Source organism: Tachypleus tridentatus, chromosome 3 (genome assembly GCF_004210375.1).
Source record: "Tachypleus tridentatus isolate NWPU-2018 chromosome 3, ASM421037v1, whole genome shotgun sequence".
NCBI classification, from domain to species: domain Eukaryota; kingdom Metazoa; phylum Arthropoda; class Merostomata; order Xiphosura; family Limulidae; genus Tachypleus; species Tachypleus tridentatus.
In genome coordinates this window covers 68,141,805-68,168,563 of record NC_134827.1, presented here as the reverse complement: position 1 = coordinate 68,168,563, position 26,759 = coordinate 68,141,805, and the positions used below count along the sequence as shown (strand labels likewise).

The 26,759-nt window shown below is 32.0% G+C and overlaps 1 protein-coding gene across 12 annotated transcripts in view; it reads left to right on the top strand.

Moving 5' to 3' along the window:
* The window catches only part of LOC143247048 (poly(A) RNA polymerase GLD2-like), a 119,376-nt gene extending 92,974 nt beyond the window's left edge, over nucleotides 1-26,402 (top strand). For 8 of the 12 annotated variants that reach the window (XR_013026325.1, XM_076494386.1, XM_076494385.1 and 5 more), the window contains 3 exons: nucleotides 13,058-13,191; nucleotides 21,701-21,816; nucleotides 25,571-26,402. Coding sequence is in view for 9 of the 12 variants with exons in the window: in XM_076494386.1 (XP_076350501.1) it covers nucleotides 13,058-13,191; nucleotides 21,701-21,816; nucleotides 25,571-25,704 (384 nt within the window). In the remaining 3 variants the exon portion in view is untranslated. Of the gene's footprint in view, nucleotides 1-11,433; nucleotides 11,555-13,057; nucleotides 13,192-21,700; nucleotides 21,817-25,570 lie in introns of those variants that run through there. The other 4 variants (XM_076494388.1, XM_076494393.1, XM_076494391.1 and 1 more) reach the window with 3 other exon arrangements.
* Nucleotides 26,403-26,759: the final 357 nt, after the last annotated feature.

Sequence of the window (26,759 nt, the reverse complement as noted above, 5' to 3'; positions counted from 1 at the left end):
GGCTGTAGCCATCTGTATCTCCTTGAGTCGTACCATCACTGTTTGCTCTCTGTACCTTACCCCTGGAAAAATTATCATCCCTCAGACCTGATGCCCTCATTGAGCAACTGCCAACCCCTTTTTAATTTTGGGGGATCTTAATGGGCATAATCTCTTCTTGGGTGGTTCTGGTATTGATGTGAAAGGTCATGCTTCAATACTAGCTCTTACACTTATTTTCATGCCTCCAGTCAGTTATTTACTGCTATAGATCTTTCTATCATCTCCCCTTTGCTTTTCTTAGCAGGTTGACATTAATCCATGTGGTAGTGATCATTTTCCTATCATTTTAAGAGAGATTGGCTGTGATCAGTGCCACCTGACCTGTGTGTATCAGTGGATGTTGGACCAGGCCAACTGGCCATCTTTCACTGCTCTCTTTGAACTTGATCTTGCCATCTTATATAAATCATCAATAGATGATTGTGTAGCAGCAGTAACTAACTGTATTGTCCAAACAGCTACTCGGTGCATCCCCAAAACCTCAACATCTTTCCCACAGCATCCCTGCCCTTGATGGAATTCTGCTTGTTCTATAACATGAAAAGCTCAGAAATGTACTTGGGATAAATTACATAGGTATCCCATACTTTCAAATCACGTTGCATTTCAGCAAGCCCATGTGCATAGGCTCAGCGAGTTAGACATCAAAGTCAGAAGGAATCTTGGATTAAATACACCTCTAGAATTTCGTCAATCACCAGTTCAAAAGTCATATGGGACAAAATCCGGAAGGTGAGTGGACGGTATACTTTTGCCCCCCTCTCTATCTTAATATTCAATGGCCATGAAGTTGCTGATGCTCAGAGCATTGCCAATACTTTTGGTGAATGTTTCTGTCATGTATCTAGCTCTTCAAACTCATTCCCTTCTTAGCTATTAAAACACGAATTCAACATCTGCCCCCTTTCCATTTCAACTGATCATCCCTGTGACTACAATCACCCTCTTACGCTAGTGGAACTTAAACTTGTGTTTCATCGGTCTGGGAATACATCAGTTGGACCTGATGATATATGTTATGAGATCAGATGCCACCTTCCTCCTGCCTTTCTTACTATTCTCCTGGCTGTATTTAACCAGATATGGCAGGAGAATGTTTTTCCTGATGCTTGGTGCTAAGCTGTTGCACTCCCTTTTCTTAAACCTGGGAAGGATACAAAGATTCCTTCGAATTAACGTCCCATTACTTTGACGAGTTGTCTCAGTAAGACCTTAAAGAGGATGATTAATGCTTGTCTTGTTTGGTTCCTTGAATCAAACAACTTTCTCTCACCCACTCAATGCAGTTTCTGAAGATAATGCTCCACGATAGACCACTTAATTTGACTTGAAACATCAGTTAGAGAAGCCTTTTTGAAGTGACAAAATCTTGTTTTTATTTTCTTTGATTTAGAGAAAGCTTATGATACAACATGGAGATATGGCATCGTGCAAGACCTTCACTCATACAAATTGTATGGCAACTTGCCACATTTTATTAAGCATTTTTAATGAACAGCCAATTCCAGGTCGGTGTGGGCTCAACACTTTCCAGTTTTTTCCCACAGGAACTTGGAGTCCCTCAGAGCTGTATTCTGTGTGCCACTCTTTTCATTACAAAGATTAATGCCATCAGTGAACAGCTACCCCTACACTTGCAAATGGTGTTTTTGTTGATGACTTTCACATCTAATGTCAGTCATCAAACATGAGGTTTATCGAGTGGCAGCTACAAACTGCAGTCAATAATTTAATCAGTGATGTCGAGAAAACCCAGTTGTAGGGAAATATATATGCAAAAACGGCTCGTTTGGGCTGAGAAAATCAATCAACTTAATCATAAAGCCTTAATGGCCAGTTTCGATGTTATATCCCTCTTTACAGAAGTTCCAACCACTGAAGCCTGCAAGATAGCATTAGAACTCTATATCCGAGACCCTAACCCAACTAGAGACATTCCCAGCAACCAATTGGCAACCCTCCTAGAATTCACCACGATAAAGACAAACTTCATGTTCAACAACCACAACTATGTACAAACAAATGGCCTGAGCATGGGCAACCCAGTATCACCAGTTCTAGCCAATATTTTTATGACACAAGTTGAAATACAAGCAATTAACACAGCATTACATCCACCACTATACTGGTACAGATATGTAGATGACACGGTTGCGGGATTCAGATCTACAGAACACATACTTAATTTTTTCAATCACATTAACTCTATACATCCAAACATTAACTTCACGTGTGAACAGGGAAAAAACAATCAAATATCATTTCTTAACCTCAAAATTACAAGAACCGACACACAATTTAAAACAGAAATCCACCGAAAAATCACCCATACTGGACTATACGTTCCTTGGGACTCAGCACATGAAACAAAACAAAACTCAATATACTAAGAAACCAAATAAACACAGCCATAAAACTATGCTCACCAGATAAAATTAACGATGAATTAGACAAAATCAAACAACACTTCATCAACATCAATATGTTTCCTCCACAAACCGTAGAAAACATTATACACACACACCTAGACAGAAAGTAAAATCAACCAACAAAAGTAAATATATCTCGCGAATCAAAAAATCACGAAACCATATACTGCTGCATACCATATATTCCTGAGATCAGCAGATAAATAACCAACATTTGGCAAAAACTAGTAACAAAATATGACATTCCAGCTAATACCAAATTTATTCAAAAACCAGGCACAATACTGAGGTCTGTACTATGTAAAAACTACACTGACAAGCACCACACCAACATTATTTATAAAATACAATGTGATAACTGCCACGACTTCTATATTGGAGAAGCAAGTAGAAAAATGGAAACCAGATTCAAAGAACATGAAAAGTCACCTTCACACGTTTTCGAACACTGCAAGTCAAATAAACACAACATAACCATAGAAAACACTCTAATACTAAATAAAGAAACAAGCATAAACAAATGCAAAATTAAAGAAGCCTTACTTATACAATAACTTAAACCCAAAATAAACCAATACAAAGGAACACCTTTATACCTATATTAAATATAATAAAATAAAATTATATATTCAAACATCTAACACCCCCTCTACATTCCAACACTCAGTTACACAACCCCTTCCAAACATGTAGTCAGCTTCCGGTCAGTTACCTCTTTCTTTCTTTGCGAACCTGATGATGACCGAAGAAGGTCGAAACGTTGTTCGCTCTTCTATGTAAAATATTTTTTCAACCCAAACAAGCCGTTTTTGTGTATATAATCAATCATATACTTAAGTAGACCACAGCAAATAGTTTTCAACTTTCTCTCTCTAAAACTGTTTGTGTACATTTCTGCCACCAATCAGATCCAGAACTTTGTATTGATGATGATGTACTTCATGTCATTCATGATGCAAAGCTCTTAGGTTTTATATTTGACTGTAAATTAAACTTTATTTCCCATATCAAGCCACTTTGTGTAAAATGTATCAGAGCATTGAACATCCTCTGTGTCGTCTCTTTCACCTCTTGGAGAGCAGATTGATAATTCATGCTTAAAATTTAGTGTGCCCTTATCCGATCCAAACTTGACTATGGGTCTGTGGTTTATGGTTCTGCCATAACCTCAGCACTGAAATGCTGGATCCTATCCACCATCAGGGGCTTTGGCTTTGCACTGGGGTCTTTCATACTTCTTCAGTCCAAAGTTTGTATGTGAAGTCCCATGAACCCCCTCTGTATATTTGCTGTTTGCAACTTTCTCTTATGTATGCTTCCAAACTTTGCTCTTTACCACAGCATCCTACTTGGGGTTGTGTTTTCCATTCTCAGTGGGACACATTTTTTTATAATAAAAACATCTGCTGTTGTTCCTTTTGGCCTTTGTATTTTGGCACAATAAGAAAAATATGATATATCTTTGAATAACATTGCACTATCAACAGTTTAGCTTTTTTCACCATGGCTAATTACTACCCCCAAGTGTGACCTATCTTTGAGTTATCTGAAGAAGGCCAGTACTCCTGATTGGAAATATCACTTTTTATATGCTGAACATTTTTCAAACAATCCATCCATTGTCATATATACGGATGGTTTAAAATCAGGTGACTGTAGGTTCTGCCCTGGGTTGTTACAGTTTGGTTGTAGTACGCAGAGTCCCCTCTACACTTTCTGTGTTCACTGCCGAATTGTATGCCATTTCTCTTGCCCTGAATCATATTGAAACTATGCAATATACAAATTGTACGATCTATACTGATTCATTCAGCTGGCTATTGGCCCTGACATCATTCCATGATAGTTTCATCCTATTCTTAACAATATCCAAAACAAACTGGCCCATCTCTCTCTATCATCTATCTCTGTCCAGTTTTTTGGATAATGGGTCATGTTGGTATTCATGAGAATAAACTAGCTGACAGAACGGCAAAGTCCATCTGCTCTGGCTCTATCACCACTGTCCCTGTTCCATACATGGACTATGATCCAGTTATCAAAACCAGACTATATACCAGTTGGCAGTTGACCTGGAGTGAGCAACAAAATAATAAGCTTTTTCAAATCAAGCTTTCTTTAGCTCTTTGGCCATCTTGTTTCTGTAAAGATTGAAGGGAGGAAGTTGTTTTCACTTGGCGACACATTGGTCACAGTTTTATAACTTACCACTTCCTTTTATCTGGTACTGATGCACCAATGTGTGGTCTGTGTGGCACTCAGGTCACAGACATACATATTTTATTATCATGCCATCTTTACAACCAAGGATGGTGATGCCATTTTAAACATTTTTAAGATAGGTTCACCCTTGACATTAGCTAATGTCATATGTGATACTGGCTTTCTCACTCATGTTTTTACATTTTTAAGAGCCATTGGTCTGTTTAACTTAATTTAAGGTTTTTATTGGACTATACACTGTTTTAGCATGATTTCTTTTACACATTATAATTTTATTTTGACCTGAACCCAGGACTGGAAAGGCCAACTTCGGGTGACTGACAGCAAGTTTGAACTTCATGCTTCAGTCTTCCTGGCAGGTCTTAATTTTACATATTTTTACCTTAATTTCCATATACCATTATGGTGCACTTCATCTTGTTTGACACAGTAGCTTTGTGCCAATAGACATGAAATATCTACCTACTGTGTTCATCAAAATAAAAAGTTGGGCTTAAACCAGGTTTTTAAAAGGCCATTTCCAAGTATGTTTCAAGACACTATTCAGAAACTGCTTCTTCATACAGTAAAGGTATATATTTGGTGTATCTGGATTTTCAGCAAACATTTGACAAGGTACCATGCAAAAAAATATCTCTCTGTGTCAAGGATAAGTTAGCTTATTGGGTAAAAGAGTGGCTGGATTGAAGAAGGCAGTGTTTTTATATTTGAAATTCAGTCAAACTGGATTAATGTCACAAATGGGGTATCTCAAGGTACAGTCTTAAGACCTGTATTCATTTTTATTTAATAGGATTTTAGGTTGTAATAACAGAAATACTGAATACAAGTCTAAATAAGTTATGATTTTATTACATAGTTTACTGGTTAGGCCATATTTGGAGCACTATGTTCAGTCTTTGACTCTACTTCAGAAAGACATTTAACTGTGAGAAAGAATTGAGACGAAGGCCTACTAAAATAGGCCTGGGATAGAGAGGCTGTCATATGAGTTGAGGTTATGATATCTGAAGTTTTCTCTTGGAAAAAAAAAGAGTTAGAGAGAGTGTGACTGAAATGCTTAATGTTCTCAGTATAGGTTTTGTCCTAGGGAATGATCATGTTAAAATGTTTACTTGTATATAGTTATAATACTATAACTGTTAACCGTCTCTGCATGGGAATCCTTTATTGTGAATGCCACAAGGTTTTTGGTGACTTATATTTAAAATTTAATTAAAATACTCTTTGTTCCTGTTATGCCAATTAATATAGTATAATGTCTTAGCTAATAATCCATATTTTAATAGTATAGAAGTTTTAAGTTCTCCATTTTATAAGGCAATATTTAAAAAAAATCATGACCTTTCATTAGTGTGAGAAATGTCACATTTTATCTCTAGGCATATTCTCTCTCCTCTGATTTATTCATTATCCTAGTAATTGTGAAAGTTATTGTAAAGTAGTCACTGACAAATGGTGTTGCTCAGACAAGGTTTAATAATTTTTATAGCTTTCAGTCTTGTTTTGTTATAGAGCCACCAAATAGAATATTACAACTCATTGCCACACATACCTGTCATGTCCTCTGTTTCCAGATTTGTCAGTAGTTCTTTTTTATGTCTAATACTATAATATTTGAAATACATAGAAAGCCAAAGTGTTTGCCTTTCAAAGGATGTATGTTGTTTTCTGAACAAAGGATTGTCAATTTCTTGATTAGTACAAAGTTTGCTCCCATGGGAAACATTTACTAGCTTGGGTAAATTTGTAATGGCTGATGTCCAAGTAGTTAGTTATAAAGTAAAAAAAACTGTTGTGGTTGTGACATAGTCTGCTTTTTTACGTGTATTAAAAGTTTTAGCATAAGTACTTAAGAAGTGCAAATTTGAGATGTGTAGTAAAGAATACAAGTCATTTGTGGACAAAAAAATAATTTTCAATGAAGTAATTTTACTAATATTTTGTCTGCAAATAAATAGATTTTTTTCTTTTGCTAGTCCTAGAGCAAAAAATGCTACAATGGTTGCAACAAGAATTGTTTACAATGTAAGAAAATAATATTTGTGATATGGCTTATTACAAATGTGTATCCAATCCAATAATCCTGTGAAGTATTTGGATGTTAGTTATTCTCTTGAGTGGTCGGGATTTAGTGTTTGTAATTTTGGCTTAACGATCTTGCTTATCAGTTTAGAAACAAATTATTCAATGATTACTTTATGATGTTCTTATTTTTAACATTGTTTTTTTTTAAACTGAAACATTGTAATATAAATGTTTATTCATCTATACACTTGTACATAAAGGTGTTCCTTTTCATGTGTTAAGATGAGTTTATGAGTGCTAAATTTATTTCATTCACTTTTATAAATCATTCCAATTTTCTCAAATTATATAAGTAAACTTTTTCTGAATTGCTAAGCATTTAGTTTTGTACAATATTTTTTCTACATCAATTTAAGTAAGTACAAAAATAAGACAAGTTCCATAAACAATTATACTCATTCACTATAAAACAAAGTACAAATCTCTTAATTTTAGCACTAGCATACCATTATTTTGTAAAATACAGTAACATGTTGATTACAATACATTACATGCATATATTATTAAATTATTTTCAAATAAATACTTTTATGTTAGTTATTTTTATTAAAACATAGAAGAGTAAATGAAAAATATTTTAAGAACAATTATTTATAGTGCTTACGATTCTGTGAAGTCCATTTATCTCTTCTGAGTCATACCTGCTAACCCTCATTCAACTTCACTTGTGGAAATGAAAAAAAACCTTTTGTAGATTTTATATATATTGAAATACCGAAAAGTTATAACTGATATAATTCTATATTAATACTCGAAAAATCTACTGTAATTTAGCAAGCCTCCTAACTAAACTGTATTTAGATCTAAAAATATCTACTTTCTGTTTATTAAATAGCATTGTTCATAATACTTCAAACTTTCCTATGATATAAGAGACTTTTCTTCTAAATAACTTAGGAAAAGGGACAGAATTATGTATTGCTTTCAGTTGGTTATGAAGTTATTGATATACAAAAGTAGTCATAGTCTTCTCCAATGGTGAAGTCAGTCCAGTGTTAGTGGATATATCGTGATATCTCAGCAGATAGAAAATATAGGATATTCTTATATTATATACTCTTGCTTGCTAGTTTTGAAGATTTGAGTTTCTTATGGATAAGAAACCATAGACATATCATGGGTACCATAAAATGTAATATAACTAAACCCATCAGGTGGTGTACCATGTGAAACACAAAAATTCATATTTAACTCTTTTCTTTTTTTACTTTCAAATTAAGAAATTCTCTAATGTATAATATTTAAATCAGAATTATAATTTATAGTTTGATGCAAACGTTAACAACATGTATTTATAAAATAATAAATAACAAACATGGTGATGTGCTCTCTAAGTCTTATCCATGTCGACAGTATAAAATAATAAATAACAAACTTGCTTGCTAGTTTTGAAGATTTGAGTTTCTTATGGATAAGAAACCGTAGACATATCATGGGTACCATAAAATGTAATATAACTAAACCCATCAGGTGGTGTACCATGTGACACACAAAAATTCATATTTAACTCATTTCTTTTTTTACTTTCAAATTAAGAAATTCTCTAATGTATAATATTTAAATCAGAATTATAAGTTATAGTTTGATGCAAACGTTAACAACATGTATTTATAAAATAATAAATAACAAACATGGTGATGTGCTCTCTAAGTCTTATCCATGTCGACAGTATAAAATAATAAATAACAAACATGGTGACGTGCCCTCTAAGTCTTATCCACGTCGACAGTATAAAATAATAAATAACAAACATGGTGATGTGCCCTCTAAGTCTTATCCATGTCGACAGTATAAAATAATAAATAATAAACATAGTGATGTGCTCTCTAAGACTTATCCATGTTGACAATATAAAATAATAAATAACAAACATGGTGACTTGCCCTCTAAGTCTTATCCATGTTAACAGTATAAAATAATAAATAACAAACATGGTGACGTGCCCTCTAAGTCTTATCCATGTTGACAGTATAAAATAATAAATAACAAACATGGTGACGTGCCCTCTAAGTCTTATCCATGTTGACAGTGCTAAGATTGTTAATGAAATTGATAATTTTGATGCAACTCCCCTTTTTGTTTTTACATTTAATGGTGGGACTAGAGGATACAGTTACAAATATTGGTAAGGTGGGAGTTGTCTTAAGCTAAGACCGTTTTATTTTTCTAACAGGGTCATTAGCCTTTGGAAAGGTTTATCTTTGGATGTTGTAGAGACAGTAAATGTAAGAGAAAGCTTTATAACTATATAAGTGATAATAGCTGGCTTTGAAGTTTGCTTTATGTTTAAGTTCTCTCATAGTATAGAGAATGGGACAGCATAAATGGAACAATCAATCTCTTGTTGTCATTAAATGTTATATGACTTGAAATGAGTTCAGATATCCAGCCTGTGCTATATATATATATTAGTGCATATATATTATTTGTCTCTTTAAAGTGGATTACAGATTCGAAATTTTTAAAACAGTTCATAAACCAGGATTAGAACTTCTAATCTAAGAATATGGATGATTTGCTCATTTGGAAAGTCAATGGATGCACGGAAAATAGCCAGTGACAGCAAGCTGTTGCATCTGGGTTTGAAAAATTTAGTTATTTTCTTACTAATAGTATGGTTTTTTTAAATCACCCATTCACGAAGGCCATTATCCTGAACATATTCTGTTGACGATCTCCTTTGTTGATTTTACTTTGATAGCTGAATCAGTTACTTCGTAATGTACAGGAGATTGTACTTAGACTCTACAAGACCATTGTGTATGCAGGATGCTCAGTGGTGTGCATTCCACTCATTTGAAACAAAACAACTCTTCTGTGATGGTGTCAAAAACATACGAGTGGTATTCTTTGTGTAGATATGTCACATTTTGCCCTGCAGCCAGGAATAAAACTGAAAACTAAATACAAGTAACTCTCATACTCAAACATGGTGGTAGTTTGTTATAAACAGAAATAAGCACTAGTGACTTTACTGACCATTAGGTCTTATGAATGTTATCACATTATAGTAAATACACTTTACAATCTTTTGTTTTACTATAGTCTATAATTGTTGACAGTTCTTACTTTCATCATGCTAAACTAATCAACTCATTTATGAAAAAGACCAGATTGTTTGAATTGCATAAGTTGATTGTTTAGCAAATTTCATTTCCATTAAGTGTGTGTGTGAAATGGCCATGTCACTCCCTTTTAAGTAAATTCAGGCACAACTGTTTTAGAGTAGTGAGTGAGGATATTTTAGGACTTGAACATCATGTTGGTTTTAACTATGGAACAGTGATGCCAAGATACTCATGCTGGCAATGGTGACAATACTTCATGTTGAAATGAAATGGTGTGAATTGTGAAGATGTAAAGTCATCTTTATGAAGTTTTTATTTAGAGTACAAGTTGAATGATCAATCATTTGCATTTCAGATTATATGATGGATCATCAGGTCTCTGATTTGCACAAAAATAAATTGAGGTTGATGGATACTTTTTAGTAATGTTAATAGCCAAAATATTACAAGTTCCAATTATCCTTTAAATGTTTTGTTTATGCTAATATTTACATGAGCCAAACTCTTTTTGACTATATAAATTAGTTTTTGTATGGTTACTGAAAACTTGCAACTTTCCTTCACTTATTTGTCTAGTTCAAGTAGCTGCTTTTTTCTCTAATAAGTTACATCTGTTGGTGCTGAACAGATATTTTGGTCCAATGATCATGACGATGCAATAAAACTAAAACTTTACATGCGTTGTGCTGGCTTGTGAACTGAAGAGTTACATTTTCTCCACACCACAAGTTTGTAGTAGGTCATTTATGTGAAGAGTATACACACTTTTTTTTTTTATCAACCCTTTGTGATTTTTATTTTATGTATAATTATAATTATAAATAAATGTATAATTAGTATGAAGTACCAATATAGTATACAGAAAAAAGCTAAAGTTAATTTATGCATGTTCATGAAAACTTTTTATAGACATGTATTTAGGACAAATGCTTGCTTGCCCATAAGTAAATGGTAATTATTTAAGTTTTTATTCTTGTCAGTAATGTAAGGCAATTATTTTACCTTTTGTTAATATTGATGATATGAAATTGGTGCATATATCATAATAATGTCATAATATGCCAGTTTTTTTTACATGTTTCTGCAAAAGCATTCTGTAGGTGACAAAATAATGACACTTGCTTTTCATTTTTATATAAATAATGTACAATAGGTTTAGTACATTATATTAAAACAGTTTTGAATTAAGAATATTAGCAAGTCATCTGATAATCACAGAAGATATAAAATCATAGTGGAATAGCATATATTGGAACTATATAATGACATAATTTCAATATTTAAATGATGTTCTGTCACAAAAAAATTATCACTTTGTATAACAACTTACATAAAATATTCACATGCTTTTATCCTAAATGTGTTTAGATCAGAAATTTAGAGTTTTCTAAGATGATTATATTCTTTGTAGTTATTGGCGTTGGAAAACAAAGGTATATAAATCAGTTTGGGGTACTAGGACCATCCAAAAAGAGATCTGTTAAAGATTATATCTAAAATATGGTAAGAAAAGTGAATTATTTTGTGGCAAATTAGAATGTATCAACACAAAAGTCAGGGGTAGAACTGTTCGTATATTCCAGGTAGCATTATGGAACTTCATGAAGAAGGATCTTCTTTTGATAAAGTGGCATAAGGCACATGTACACAAACTGCATCCACTACATACCTGCTTAACCATCAACCAGCTGGATAATGAAATGGGTACTCAAACTCTTTGTTATAAAACATACAGATCAAGTTGCCAGATGAAGCACCTGTGTATTTCTGTATAACTGTACTGTTGAAATGGGTGCTGTAAAACTCTCAGCCTTCTGTACTAGATATTATTATAGAAATCGTCCAGAAAAGATGGGTGTGTTTCAGAAATGATAACTTTATAAATGAGCCTTTTGCAATGAAAATTATATTGCAGGAATATTGTCAAGATGTGTTTTTGACAATGTGACAACATGGTCCTCAACAATATTACAGTGAGGCTACATACTGAATCTTTGTATAATGTCCAAATTTTTATTTGTAAAACTAAAGTAGTATAAAATTTCTTTGTATGCATGCCAAATTTGTGTGCTTATCCACAATGTGTATAAGTTTAGATATGTTGGATATAGCACATGTTATTGCAGCTACTTTTTCTATTTGCATCAGAAAAGAAACAAGAACAGCTAGTATGAGTACTAACACTTTTATTGATAAGGATAGAACAATGTTTCTACCTTCCTAGTCATCTTCAGGTTAACAAAGAGAGTTTGCAACTTACCATTGATAAAGACAGAACAATGTTTCTACCTTTTTAGTCATCTTCAGGTTAACAAAGAGAGTTTGCAACTTACTATTGATAAGGATAGAACAATGTTTCTACCTTCCTAGTCATCTTCAGGTTAACAAAGAGAGTTTGCAACTTACCATTGATAAGGATAGAACAATGTTTTTACCTTCCTAGTCATCTTCAGGTTAACAAAGAGAGTTTGCAACTTACCATTGATAAGGATAGAACAATGTTTATACCTTCCTAGTCATCTTCAGGTTAACAAAGAGAGTTTGCAACTTACCATTGCCGAGCACGTCTTAAGAACGAGAGCATAAATGGGTACGGGATTGAAGGCAGCGTTGCAGTTGGATGTTAGGTTATTAATTAGTATAGGTATAAAGTGTTCCTTTGTATTGGTTTAATTTTGGTTTTAGTTGCTGCATAACTAGGACTTCTTTGATTTTGCATTTGTTTATATTTGTTTCTCTACTAGTACAACAACTAGTAACATAACAAACCTTCCTTCATGATTAAACTTCATTTTCATTATTTCTAAATTAGTGTAACATTGAAAATATTCAAAGTGCTCATTATTGTTAACTATGCATGAATGGCATAAAAATCTTTATAAATAGTTAAATAAAATACAACAGAACTTTATTGGGGGTTTGCTATAGCCCAGCTTGTGTATATCTATTCATATTTACAGAGTGCATTAAAATATTTTGTAATAAGAAAATTGAGCAAGATACATAAACTTTTGGAGTATTTCAGCTTTAAAATGCGAATATACTGTAGGTAGTATTTTGAGGTACCCTTCTGAGTGCAGTTTTGGACTTTGTTATCACATGAGAGTATGCATTATTTTGTGAGAAAGTAAACATAACGATGGAGAAACAAACTGATGTATTAGTTGTTTATTATAAAAGTTTGTTTTTTTTATATTTAATTTGTAGGATAAGTTCCTTCCTAATTCGGATGTGAGATTTCTGAAGTTACAAGAAGATATTCCTCACTGTGAATCAGAAAATCATCAGACACTAGGAGAATTACTTGTCGGCTTTTTGAGCTATTACAGTAACAAATTTGCGTAAGTAGTAGAGGAGCTTTTACGTGTAATTTAGAGTGCGAGATTTTTTATGTTTTTGAGTTATAGAGGGATACACAACGTAATAATTACAAGGTTCACAGAGGTTATTGAAAGGATGAAATTCTGAAATTTCATCTTCTAGGTCATAAAATTTGTGGAATTTTGTAAACTATCATATAGAGTCATGTACATTATTCATAATGCACAGTTAAATTTCATCTTAAACCTCGTGGTGATTTGATAATAGGTTTTTCAGTGTGTCAACTTAGTACAAACAAAATCACATATGACAGCAGCATGTTGATCACATGAAGTTTGTACACTTGGAACAAGTGGCCTAATTAAGTGCTGTGGATCAATCAGAAGTCATTATTTGTGTAATGCCCAGTTTTTTATCTTATGTGCTTTCACTAACATAAAAATTACAACATTAAAATTTGTACAGATAACAATGTAGAAAGTAAAAATCTCTTCTGAAATATATGTTTGTAAGTTACAGAATACTGTCATCTATGGCTTTAAATTTAATATATTTTATTGTAAATTGAATATATTTTAATTTGTGAATTAGATTGGACTTCTGTATAAAAATCTGATTTTTCCTGAAGATAGTTTTATTCTGCCACTATTACCAGAGTTCAAATTTTCACAGGAAAATTATTGTGTGAAAATTTCCAGCACATGCACATTTTAGGTTGTATGGCTGTTCCACAACAGTTATATAATGTGGATTAAATGTTCAAGATAATTAATTATTAAAGATCAATGTCAGTTGTGCTTTAAATCAATAGAAATGTTAATTTGTGTAATTCTATTTCAAGAAGTCACATATTGTCTCAAAAACATGTTAGAGTGATAAACAGTGGTACTAAAGCAAAATCTTTGCTTTTCTTTTATGTGAAAACTCACTTGATAAAACAACATCAACATGTTGGAATTGAAATTCTGGCTCAGGTGGCAGTAAGAAAATGTTTTTTTTTCAAGGTTTTTAGCCCTTTTAACACATTTATTAATAATAAAGTTATTAATTATAATAATAAATTTAATGAACTTATAGACTCTTATTTCTTAACCCTTCCAAGAAGAGTTTTTGAGTATTCTAAATGACTCATAAGTATTGTAAATTATATGTAATGGACAAAAAGGGTTAGGTGTTAATGTTTCATACAAACTGTCTCCATTGAGGTACCTATGAAAATATATGATTATTGTCCATGAAGCAATGCATATTTGGTGTTGAATAAATTGTTTGGATTGAACTAGATTATGAATTTACTTAAAACTGTACATTTATTTTATGAACATATGTAGAAGAATGGTTTGTACTAACTGGTGGAGATGAACAGTCTTTTTATTCATATATAGAAGGATGGTGTATATTAACAGTGGTGGAAGTGAACAGTCTCTTCATTCATGTATAGTATGATGGTGTGTACTGACAATTGTGGAGGTGAATAGCATCCACGTTCTGTCTTGTGGCATCTTTTATTTTGTCAGTGAATATGTCATGGTTGAAAACTTGCCTGAAAATTAATTATTTAAACAGTAGGTGACTATGGAAAAGTCCTGAATGCTTTCAAGGAGTCAAGATTAACAAAGAAATGTTGGAATTTGCTATTCAAGGCAGACTGATGTACTGTTTGTACCTATAGTAGCAGAGGAAGGCACAGAAAAATGTAAATAAATGAAAACACAAAACTTTTTAACATCGAATGGACATTTTTGTTAAGAAAAAGAACAGCTGCTGATTGGTAAATTAACCAGTCACATGACTAAAATTAACATGATCATGGTTCTTGTGAAGGAAAGTGGTATTGAGGATAGATGTAAAAGTAATCTTAAGACTGTTAGTTATTAAGTAGAAGTTCAAAGAAATCAGTAGGAACATTCAGTCTAACTTAGAAATTCTTTTGGTGTCACTTCTATTTGAATAGAGTTTTTCGAAAGTTGATTTTGGGGTTCGTTGACTAGTTGTTATTATTCTAGCCTATCTCTTTAAGATTAGGAATGGCTAACAAAGATAGAACTTAAGTTACTTTGTGAAATTGTTAAAACTAACTTAGAAAATTGTGTACAAAATACACTGCTGGTCAAACTCTTAAGGCCAATGAACATAAAGAAACAATATGCATTTTGCATTGTTAGACTCGACCACTTATTTGAGTAGAGCTTTGAAAGATGAAAATAAGAAAAGAGAAAATAAAAATAAAAAACTTTTTCAGCAATTAATATGGAAAATGTGAACACTATGAAATTACTCTAAATACCAGCTGGTCAAAGTTTAAGACCTTACTGAAACGAAATGTTAATCGGTAAACACGTAACAGAATTTAGTCATTTGTGTTCAAGCATTAGTGTTGTCAACATCTCCCACTGATATTTCCTGTGTTACATTGGGTAAAAACATGACAAAGACTAAAAAGTTGACAGAGTTTGAATGTGGCAGAATTGTCGAGCTGCAAAAACAAGATCTCTCTCAATGTGCCATTGCTGGTGAGATTGGGCGTAGTAAAACTGCTGTTGCAAATTTCTTAAAAGATCCTAAGGGATACGGAATGAGAATTTCAAGTAGTCGGCCCAAGAAAATTTCGCCGGCGTTGAGCAGGAGGATTTGATGGGTTTTCCGGCAAGACACCAGCCGATCATCGAACCAAATTAAGGCCCTTACGGACACAGAATACAGCTCAAGAACTATGAGAGAAAGGCTTTAACAACCGTAAAAATCTTCAAAGGCCACACCACAAAACAGCTCAGTTAAACTTTGCTGAGAAGCACCAAACATGGGATGTAGAAAAGTGGACGAAGGTTTTGTTCTCTGATGAGAAAGAATTTAACATGGCTTGTTCCAGATGGCTTCCAATGTTACTGGCACAATAAGGATATCCCACTGGAGACATTTTCTACGTGATAGAGTGGAGGAGGTTCCATCATGATCTGGGGTGCTTTCTCCTTCCATGGAACAATGGAGGTTCAGGTTATACAGAGGCATCAAACAGCAGCTGGCTACACTGGCATGTTGGAGAGAGCATCATTGTTGACTGAAGGCCCTCTCTTCTGTAGAAATGACTGGATCTTTCAGCAGAACAATGCTGCAATCCCCTATGCCTGCAGGACAAAAGACTTTTGTGGAGAATAACCTGATTCTTTTGGATCATCCAGCGTGTTTGCCCGAATTGAACCTCATTAAAAATATTTGGGGGTGGATGGCAAGGGAAGTCTATAGAAATGGATGTCAATTTTAAACAGTGCATGATCTTCGTGAAGCCATTGTCACCACTTGGAGTAACATTACAGCCAGCCTTCTGCAAACGCTTATATCGACCATGCCAAAGTGAATGTTTTCAGTTATTCGCAATGTTGGCCGTGCAACTCACTATGAGACCTCTTGCTGGGCATTTCCTACCCTGTTTAGGACTTCTTTTTGGTACAGTCTTAAACTCTTGACCAGCTAGAATTTAGACTAATTTCATAGTGTTCACATTTTCCCTATTAAATGCTGAAAAAAGTTTTTTATTTTTATTTTCCCTTTTCTTATTTTCATTTTTCGAAGCTCTACTCAGATAAGTGGTCGAGTCTAACCACGCAAAATGCATATTTTTTCCTTATGTTCATTGGCCTTAAGATTTTGGCCAGCAGTGTATATTGACTTTGATTTTATACCTTTGTTTTTATGCTATTTTATAGAAAAATAAAACATTTACTTCCTTGCAGAACAAGTGTTTTAAATTTTGTTCACAGTTTGTAGAAAATAAAATCAAGATATAATAAAAAAAATTCAAGCAAAAGAGCTATTCCACATTATAAAAAAAATTCAAGCAAAAGAGCTATTCCACATTATAAAAAAAATTACCCAAGTTTCTTGTAACTCATGTAATTTATTTTTCTGTTTTGGCGTATGAACCCTAAATTAGGACTAGTTAATAAGTACTTTGGGAGTGGTTTTGTTAATGAAAATTGTTTCTACAATGCTAGCAATATACATAGTGGAGTCACAAGTAATTGGTTCAAAGTGCTGTATTTCTTACTGGCACAGAACATTTACACAAAAAATAAAAGCAAATACGTTGTTCAGCGTACAAGTAATTGTTTACACCAACCATAAATATTAAAAACAGGTACAGAATTAAAAACAATTAAGTCAATATATGACCACTATAATTTTATATGTTTTGACATCATTTTCAGGAGTGACGTGGATGGCTTATTCATGTCTTATTTATACTTTCTTTTTTTGTTAAATAGGCCGCATGACCTGTGTACAGGCTTACACATGAAGGTTTTAGAGAGGGTCACACCACATTTTTGCATAAATATTTGCTGGACCCTCATCTCCATTTAATAATACATTATTTTTTTATATATTTAATAATTCCCAACATTTATTTACTGGATATTATTTGCTATAATATCTTTAGGCTAGATAATACTGCAGTTACTTCCCGTGATAATGTATGTTGTGTTTCGTGTATATGTTTTGCTGTGACTGAATTTTCTTAGATGTCCTTTACTCTCCATTAAATGATATTTTAAATTACATTTAGTCTGTCGAATATAAGTATTTCCATGTTCATATTTAAATTTATAGATTTATATGTTTTTCTATTAACTGTGTTATCTTTGGTATTACCTAAATTTTACTTTGTTGTTAATCATTTTAAATGTAGGATAAAATTTTTTATATTCTAAATACTTTGAATAAATTATTTAGTTAAACCTGGAATATCAGACAAAAATTAAAGCTTTTTTAAAAAAAAATTTCTATAACTGGTTTTAAAGTAATACTTGATCATTCATTACAATATTAGTGAATTTCTTAACAGTACTTTCTACAACATTTGGATTAAATTCTTTTCAGCTGGTATGAATTTCATTAACCATTAAACAATAGGAATGTTATAGGTAGCTATAATGGTGATGGCCACATAAGTGTCAATAATAACTCATTTTTTAAAGTTTTCTTGTATAGTACACATCTTAGCTTCTGTGAATGTAAGTATAAAATGCAGATGTGTTTTGTGATGTAGTATATGAACCAACCATGATTTACTTTTAACTGTTTTACCATTCTCTGCTATCAAACAGTTTGCCACATAATTCAAGCTTGGATTCATCTGTAAAGCATACACTTCTTTAGCTTTGATTATTCCTGTGTTTGTGGTCCAATTTTAACATTTTGATTTAGTTACTTCTTTTCAGAAGCATTTTTTTTTTTAATTGCACATTCATTGAGACCACTCTGTGTATAGCTAATCTGTTAATGTGCCCAAGTGTGAATATAAATATTCATGATTTTGTTCTCTATTGCTGTAAAATTCACACTTTGACACCTTGTGCTCATTATAAAAGTAACATTGAAATTCCACTATCCTGGGCAACCCAAAAGCTAGCAGTGGGTGCTGTTAACAAGCTATTTTATCTCTTATCAGTCACGTCAAAATTAGGGATGGCTACTAGAGATAGCCCTTCTGTAGCTTTGAGCAGTAACTGAAACAAACAAATGAACTTGTGTTAATGTGTATGTTACTCTTTTCAAGGCAACATTGACAAGTATATTTACAGTAAAGTCATTGTCAAGTTTTACAATTGGAGCATACATACCATCACATTTGAAGAACTTTGATTATCTTACTTGTTCACTTCTATTACTAAGAATGCTAGCTTTAGATACCATTTTAGGTGTTGCACACAGCTCGTGCTAAAATATGGGGTCTTGCCATAATGTTTTATACAGATTATCCCTGGCCAGCCAAAGCTGTACACACTTATCACAGGATATTCCAGTCATGGGAGTCATGCCTGCAATCATACTGCTGTTAAGAAGCATGATATGACTGCCTGTACTTTATTCTGTTGTGAAACTTTCTGATTAGTTGAATGACAACCATTGACAGTTAAACTATAAACATATAACTTTTATCTGGTGTAGTTAATTTTCCCATGGTAAAGGGGAGTAAGTGCAATACTTTTTTCTCACAAATATTTCAGTATTCTTGACCATGATTTTGCATGATGTTTTTACTGGCAAAACCAGTCATGAATAAATGAAGTATTTGTGAAACATACAATTGTCTCTGTTTTCTTCTTCAACAATCTCCGTCAGTAAAATTTGCAGGAAAACTGTTTATAATAAAACTTGAATATTATTTATGTTTTAACTGCAAAAGAAAGTCGTCAACCTTCATTTTTCTTTGTCATCTGAGCTCTGATGTCTTTCTTTTAGAATTTTTTTTAATATTAGAAATAATGGAGTTTGCAGTTTGCAGCCAATTAGAAACATAAAGTATATATAATTAATATGAAAGGTGTAAAAGTTGAACTTCCTACCTTCTTGATTTGCTGAGATATCAATAGATTTTTCAAACTCACAACTAAATTCTACCCTCTTTCTGACTATCAATATTGCTTTGCTGATCAGTTTTGCATGGTTAATGTACATGTTTATAATCAAAGAAAGATCAGATGACAAGAAACCCACTTGAAGTAAAAGTGTATCTCAGGACAGCTGGTATGGGTATTAGCACTTTTACTAATAAAGCAGAAAAATGTTTCGATCTTCTTTTGTTAATCTGGAGATGATCTAAAGAGGTTGAAACGTTGTTGTCTGTGTAACAATAAAAAAGTATTAATACCCATACTAGTCATTCTGAGACACAGATTCCTCTCTAAACAAAGCTTCTTATAGCTACATTATTTTGGCACCTATGTATTTGCTTGTATTTAATGCATTTTTGTTTTCTGTTATGTGTATATGAAAGCTACATCAATTATTTTTGGGCAAATTTGTGAGAGGATCAGTAATGCTTATGGAAGAATGTTGGTGTTCAAACTGTATCGTGTATGCAGTGAATACTACAAATCCTTGTTTTTTATGTAAGTTTTTTACTTGTTATTACATATTTTTAATAAAGTATCTAAAATGTAAAAAATTACAAACATATAAGGTTACACTACAAAATGACAGTGGCCCAAACGTGTAATATGACACCTCACAATCACATGGTGTTTACTGTAACCCTGCAGGAAACATGTAATGGGTTCCTGTTGTGACTTTTTGATTTTTAAGTGCAGTAGTGTGTTCAAAGTATAGCAGTACACCACACAATTAGCAAAAGCTATTAATGTGATTAGTTTTGATCTTTCTGGTGAGTACTGAGGTTATTGCAGAGATAAAAAATTATATTATTATTTTTATTCCATATTTTTAAACGTTTCCACTGCATAGTTATAACCTTGCTACAGTTAATGTTGGGTAGAAAAGTAAGAGATAAAATAAACTTCTCTACTGAAAAGAAATTTGATATTCATTTAGGAGACTCTAGAGATTATTCATATGAAATATGAAACTATAAGATGAAAACAAGGAGTTATATTTTTGGTATGAAAATTACATTTCACTCATATTGACTCAGTAAAATATTTCAAAATTCATGGAAAATGTTCAGTATAAATATTTTAAAGATGTCTGGTTTTATGTGTACATCAAACTTATGTTCAGTGATGTCAAGAAAACCCACTTGTAGAGAAATATATATGTAAAAACGGCTCATTTGGGTTGAGAAAATTTTTTTACATAGAGGAGTGAACAAAGTTTCGACCTTCTTCTGTGAACCAGATTTTCTCAACTCAAATGAACCGTTTTTACATATAAACTTATGTTCATTTAAAAGCTTCCAAAATTTCATGTTGGTACACTCAGTGAATTCAGAATTATAGTAAAAATTATGTACAGATACTGGGTCAGTCAGTTTGACTGATCCCATGAACAGGGGTAACTACTTGAAAGAAACATTCACCATGAAGTGATACGAATTTGATCACACCTTAATGTTGTAGAAAAAGAGTGCCATGGTGTATAGAGGAATTATTATTTGAACACTAGTTTCTTGTTCCTTCTTTAGTTGATAAATATTAATGTATAATATCATTGTTTTATGTTATTTTAAAGTTCTGTATTATTGTCTACTTCTTCTGCTCTATTGTTTGGAACATTTTATAAATCTCTAATAGATGATGTCAGAAAAATGTATATAATAATAAAGTATACACACGTATGTATAAGTTTCTGAATAATCACAGTAAAGACAGAGAGGAATTTGTGGAGTTATACTGTTTAGAATGCTTGTATATGTTAATTAGATAAGCTTGACTACACATGAAAATGTTCATGCACAAACCAAGTGAAAATACCCATAGTTGTTTTTGTGTTAGATGGAATGGACTAGATATTTTAAGCTAAAATAAAATGTGATAAAAATTAAGGAAGTTTTCATTTTGGAAAATATGTTGAAGAAAGAGTGTCACTTTTTTTTTCTGATTAAATCTGAATTTAAACTCAAAAGAATACTTTTCCTGGCTACATCCTAGTAATGATATAAGTATTATGGACAAAGTATGAAATACTAACAGTGCTTTGATATATATTATAATTCTATTAATGAATTATTTTAAAAGAGTCTTGAAGTAAGTTCAACCACTAATTATTTTTAAATTTGTATTTTTTTCTTTGTAGTTTCAGTAAAGAGGCTATATCTGTACGCCTTGGTTGCACCTTACCAAAGCATGTGGTAATGAAATATAAATCTCCAAAGAACACCCAAGGACAGTGGAAGTATATATGTATAGAAGGTGAGAATAGAATTCAGTCATATTTAAGATACGAGATACTGAAATATCTTTTTAATGTGCTGTATTTTGGTTTAATTTTAAATTGCAAAGCAAAACACACAGTATCATAATAGTTTTTATCAAATATTTAGATGTCTGTTTGTATACTTCCATTTTTTTCTTTGTTTGTTGAATTATTCCATTTTTCATGTAAGCCTGATGAACAAGGTAAGCTTTCTTAATAAGTAGTGCACAGCAAAAGACATGCTTTGTTAATTTAATGACAGATAATACAGGTTGTTTTAACATCATTTCAGCTGAATTTTTCATACTTAGTCTTATAATTAGGAAACTACAACACAATCTTCATATATCCTAATATTTATGAAATCAATGCTTTTCCTTCTCTGTTATGCTGTTGGGTGAACCAGGCATATGTCATGTCAAAAATGTACATGACCTTCTAAGATAGTAAAGTCACAGGTAGTTGGAATTATGGATCATGTATATTAGCTGGTGCATTATAACCATTCATTTGAAAAATGGAACGTTTGTCTCCATTCACTGAAGTCAGAATGAATTCCAAATTTTTTGGAGCCTAGACCCCTAACCTTCTGAACTTCACTGGTAAAGTTTGGTTTCCTGTGCTGGATACAGGGGATGGAAATTTAAATTGCACCCTAGTGTTCAAAATAGCATCGGTGTTGGACAACAGTTGGTATAACTAAATATATTTTAGTAATTATGTTTTCATATAATAAACTACAACCAAATAAATTTCTACCTGGTCATATTTCTTACCTATATACAAAACAGTGAGGTAATATAACAAGATAATGATTGATACATTTTTTTATGAAGGCATATTAATGTTGTATAAGCAGTGGTGATATTTTGTGAACATTTGGAGGTGATTATCCTGAATTCTGATAGGTAACGGCATTGTTTGGAGATTTGTAATTTATGATGACGTTTTAAGTAAAACTTCAAGTTTGTTGGTGCATCTTTCCAGCTGCCCTGCATTCCAATGAAGGAAAGTTTTAAATAAATGTACACATTCTACTGTTATTAGAAAATATTCAACCATAGTAAGGCTGTAGACCTAAAGATCCCCTAGTTCTACTGTTAATCCCATATTGGGTTAACAGTAAGTTTATGGAGTTATGAAAGTGAATTCTGAGATTCAATTATATATGGTGGAGAAAGCACTGAAACAACCAATGCTTTTTTAAAACTCCTGTAGGGCGTCTTTTAAAATCTGCTCATTTCATTGATAGATATAAAAATTTTAACAGTCCTCTCCAGTTTGAAAATAAAAAAACTGGTCTCTAAGTCAAGTTAAGAAGTGTGTTAGTTCCAAAGTACTGTTTTTCAAAAAAACATCAATATATAGATAATAAACAAAATTAAATACTTGGATAATCAAGTGAGTATAGAAAAGAAAAAAGTTAAGAGAAAGGCTTAGAAGAAAATTCTGGTTAAAGTAAGATAAAATATATAAATTCCAACTCGAGTCCTTTCAAATAATTCACTTGAATGTGCTGAAATATATAGTCACAGATATCAATTTCACATAAGCTGGATGTTCAAAATGATTGAGCTTTGAGAACTAGAGTTTTTGATGTTAGGTTTAATTTGTGTCAAAGATGTGTGCTCAGTATATAAAAGTGTGATAATAATTTTAAGAAATGTTAACCAATCTTTAAAAAGATAAAAATAAAATAATGGCAAAATATGGTGGGAAATAGAAAAAAAATGATAATAGGAAATACCAATATTTAGAAATTAAAACATTAGTAATACTGAAGTAAGTTGAATTATAAATTTAGTTTTGAAAATCATCTTAAGAGATGAGTGAAGGTCAATGATCCAGGGACCTAGGATGATGTATTTTATATTAAAGAATTTAATAGTGTTATACAGCAAGCTTCTTTAATTTACCTGTTTCAATTAGATGTAAGATTTGTCTGTATACTCATCAGTTTAATGTATTTGAAAGATTAGCTAGGCATGTTAGTGTTTTACAATTGGAAGTTGTTTGTCTGTTTTATTTTATTTAAACGTTTTGATTTGACCCACATATTTAAATTTGTATTTTTGGCATTGGATTAGGTAAAAATGTTTTTTGCAGAGCATGTTATAAGTTTAATCATTTTGAACTGTTTCTCATTGTCTTTATCAGAAAATTTGTCCATTTCCTATATGAACTTGCAGGTTTGACTTTGCTTGTTATTGCAAGGATGACTTCAACCTAGAGTGGCTTAAAGTTGATTTTAGCATAAACTAAGTGTGATTGCAAAGTTTCAACTTTTCAGAAAAAAACAATGAATTTCTGTAAAAATGGATTTTAGTGAATTATTAAGTTGAAGGAGGTAAAGTTTTTTTTTAATTTTGGGTGATAGGTAATAATCAGTGGAACACGAGAAAAACTTTTTTGTAGGTAATTGTTTCAAGGCAGATTAACATGGTATATTGTTAGCTTTGTTAAGTAGTTAGATGGTAGTGATTTGTTTATAACCTATTTCAGTCATAGTCTGTTTCAAAGAATTGATGTGAAAGTCATATTTCTTACTCTTACAACATATCTTCTTTAATCTAAGTGCTTGATTGAATATGATAATGTGTTTGGTGTGTGATAACTTTGATGTAAGTATTGCAGTTTATCCACTTGGTTTTTGGTGCAAATCAGTATATGGAACACCATGTTTTAATGTTAGGTTTACATCTAAGAAACATACTTGGGTAGTGGAGTAATCTTAGAGTTAATTTAATAGAACTGTGGAAGGTATAAAAGCCTAGTAATAAATCTATGACTCAAATATCATCAATGGAATATCTCTGAAACGTTGGTTTGTGCAACTTTCAACAGTCTTGTCTCTACATCTTTTATAAAAATATTTACATAGTGTGGTGCCCCTAGCTGCACCTTTTGTTTTAATATAGAATTCATTATTCAGTTCAAAACCATCAATTGTAAGTACTAGTTCAACTAAGTTTGTAAAGATTTAAGTGTTGAGTTTATCTGGTTTTCTCAGAGAATATTCTAGGGCTTTTAGGTCTTCATTGTGAGGAACATTTGTATCAAGAGAAGGAAAACCCTTAGTACAAAGAAGTGTTCGGAGGAAGTTTTATATTGCTGTTAATGTCAGGGATCATGTTCAGAAAATGTTTTTAATGTACAATGTCAAACATGACAATATATTTGATGTGGTGATTGGTAGGCATACAACAATTAAAAATAATAGAATGATCAGGATTTTTTCAGTTTGTATGATTTTGGTGACATAAAAGTGATCAGTATAGGTGAAAAGAATTGCAGTATTTCTAATTCTGTTAGAGTTAGGTAAAACCAGTTAATGAGAGTGAATATCAATAATAATAATTTAAATTACTATTTTTTTCTCCAAAGAAATTTGTTTTCCTATGGCTCATTAAGTCTCACAGCTTACAATCCTAGAATTCATGGTTTGATATCTAAAGCAAGCAAAACACCAATATTCCATTGTGCAGATTCATTCTTAAAAACATACTGAAGAAATGTTTTGAGAAGCACAAATATTTAGAATGGATATAAAAGTGTGTGTAATCTTAAGTTGTCTGTAAAACAATTCTTCTAACTATATTGTAAATCTGTTAAAGTGATATGAACTTAAAAGTAATGTTAATGTGAACATATTTGTTTAATATCTTAATACACAATAAAATTTTATTTCTACGTGTCTTTTGTATGTTGTTTCAATATAAGATTGTAATACAATTTTTTCTACTCCTGTAGAACCTTTTGACAAAACCAACACAGCGAGAGCAGTGTATAATGAACAAGCATTCAGTAACATTTTGATGGTGTTTAGAACTAGTCTTGAAATACTTGAGGAATCAAAAGACCTGGCAAGACTTCTAAATCACTGAATTTTTAGCCTGATTAATCCCATGCTCAAGGAACAGACTACTGTCTACTAAACATTAAAAGTAATGAAGGTTTCCAGCTACACTGCATTCTTCAAGCCAGTCTGTTTGACCAAGTGAAGTAATTGAAATGATGTTTTGTGGTTGGCTTTAACTTACCCCTTGTATTTGTTATATATATATATTTGTGTGTATACACACACACATGACACACTGCCATGATGTACTCTTTATTTTTCCTACTAGTGTGGTGTATTTTCCTGAGTAGAAGGATGCACATCTTGAAGAATTAAAAACATTAAAACATCTGTGATAGATGTAAGCCATTACATAAATGTAATCATAAAGTGTCAGTTGTGGGCCCATCAGATGTAACTAACTCTGTTTATGTCAGAAATCTCTCCAACAACCAAATAAAATAGTATTTCTAGAAAGCACTGTTGCACCTTTGGCATTACATTTTCATTAAAGAACTTTAAGTGTCTCTGTTTCACAGTAAATGAACTATGTAAGAACCAGTTAAAAAGTTCTGACATTCATGTGTGATATTTAACAATACAGAAGTTTCTCCTGTAAATCACATAAAAACTAAATGTTCAGGTATATGATGTTTTATTTTAACTGTATATTTTGTTTTATTGATGTCATATATATATATATATATTATACATATTAAGGAAATAAAGGGCTTGTTCAAGGAACCTTTGGGAATATGTTCATCCACAAACTTGTTTTTCAATCTTTGTTTCTAATAACCAAAAAGGTAAGTTTTCGATAGTTACATATACTCCTTACAAACATTTATGAATTGCAACATATTTGAAAGTCTATAAATGATAGAAATGCTACATCAATATTTTGAGGAGGCAGCTACAAACATAATAGTGATTATATACAAAAAATATTTTTAATTCTACAAAAGAATTTTATTCTTGGATTTAAAACAATGTGTATGTAAATATAAATTATTACATTGCTTGAACCAAAATCCACTCCATTTCTTTTGCAAAATACTATCATAGGCATAAACATTATGAATTACAGTACTTATATATTTC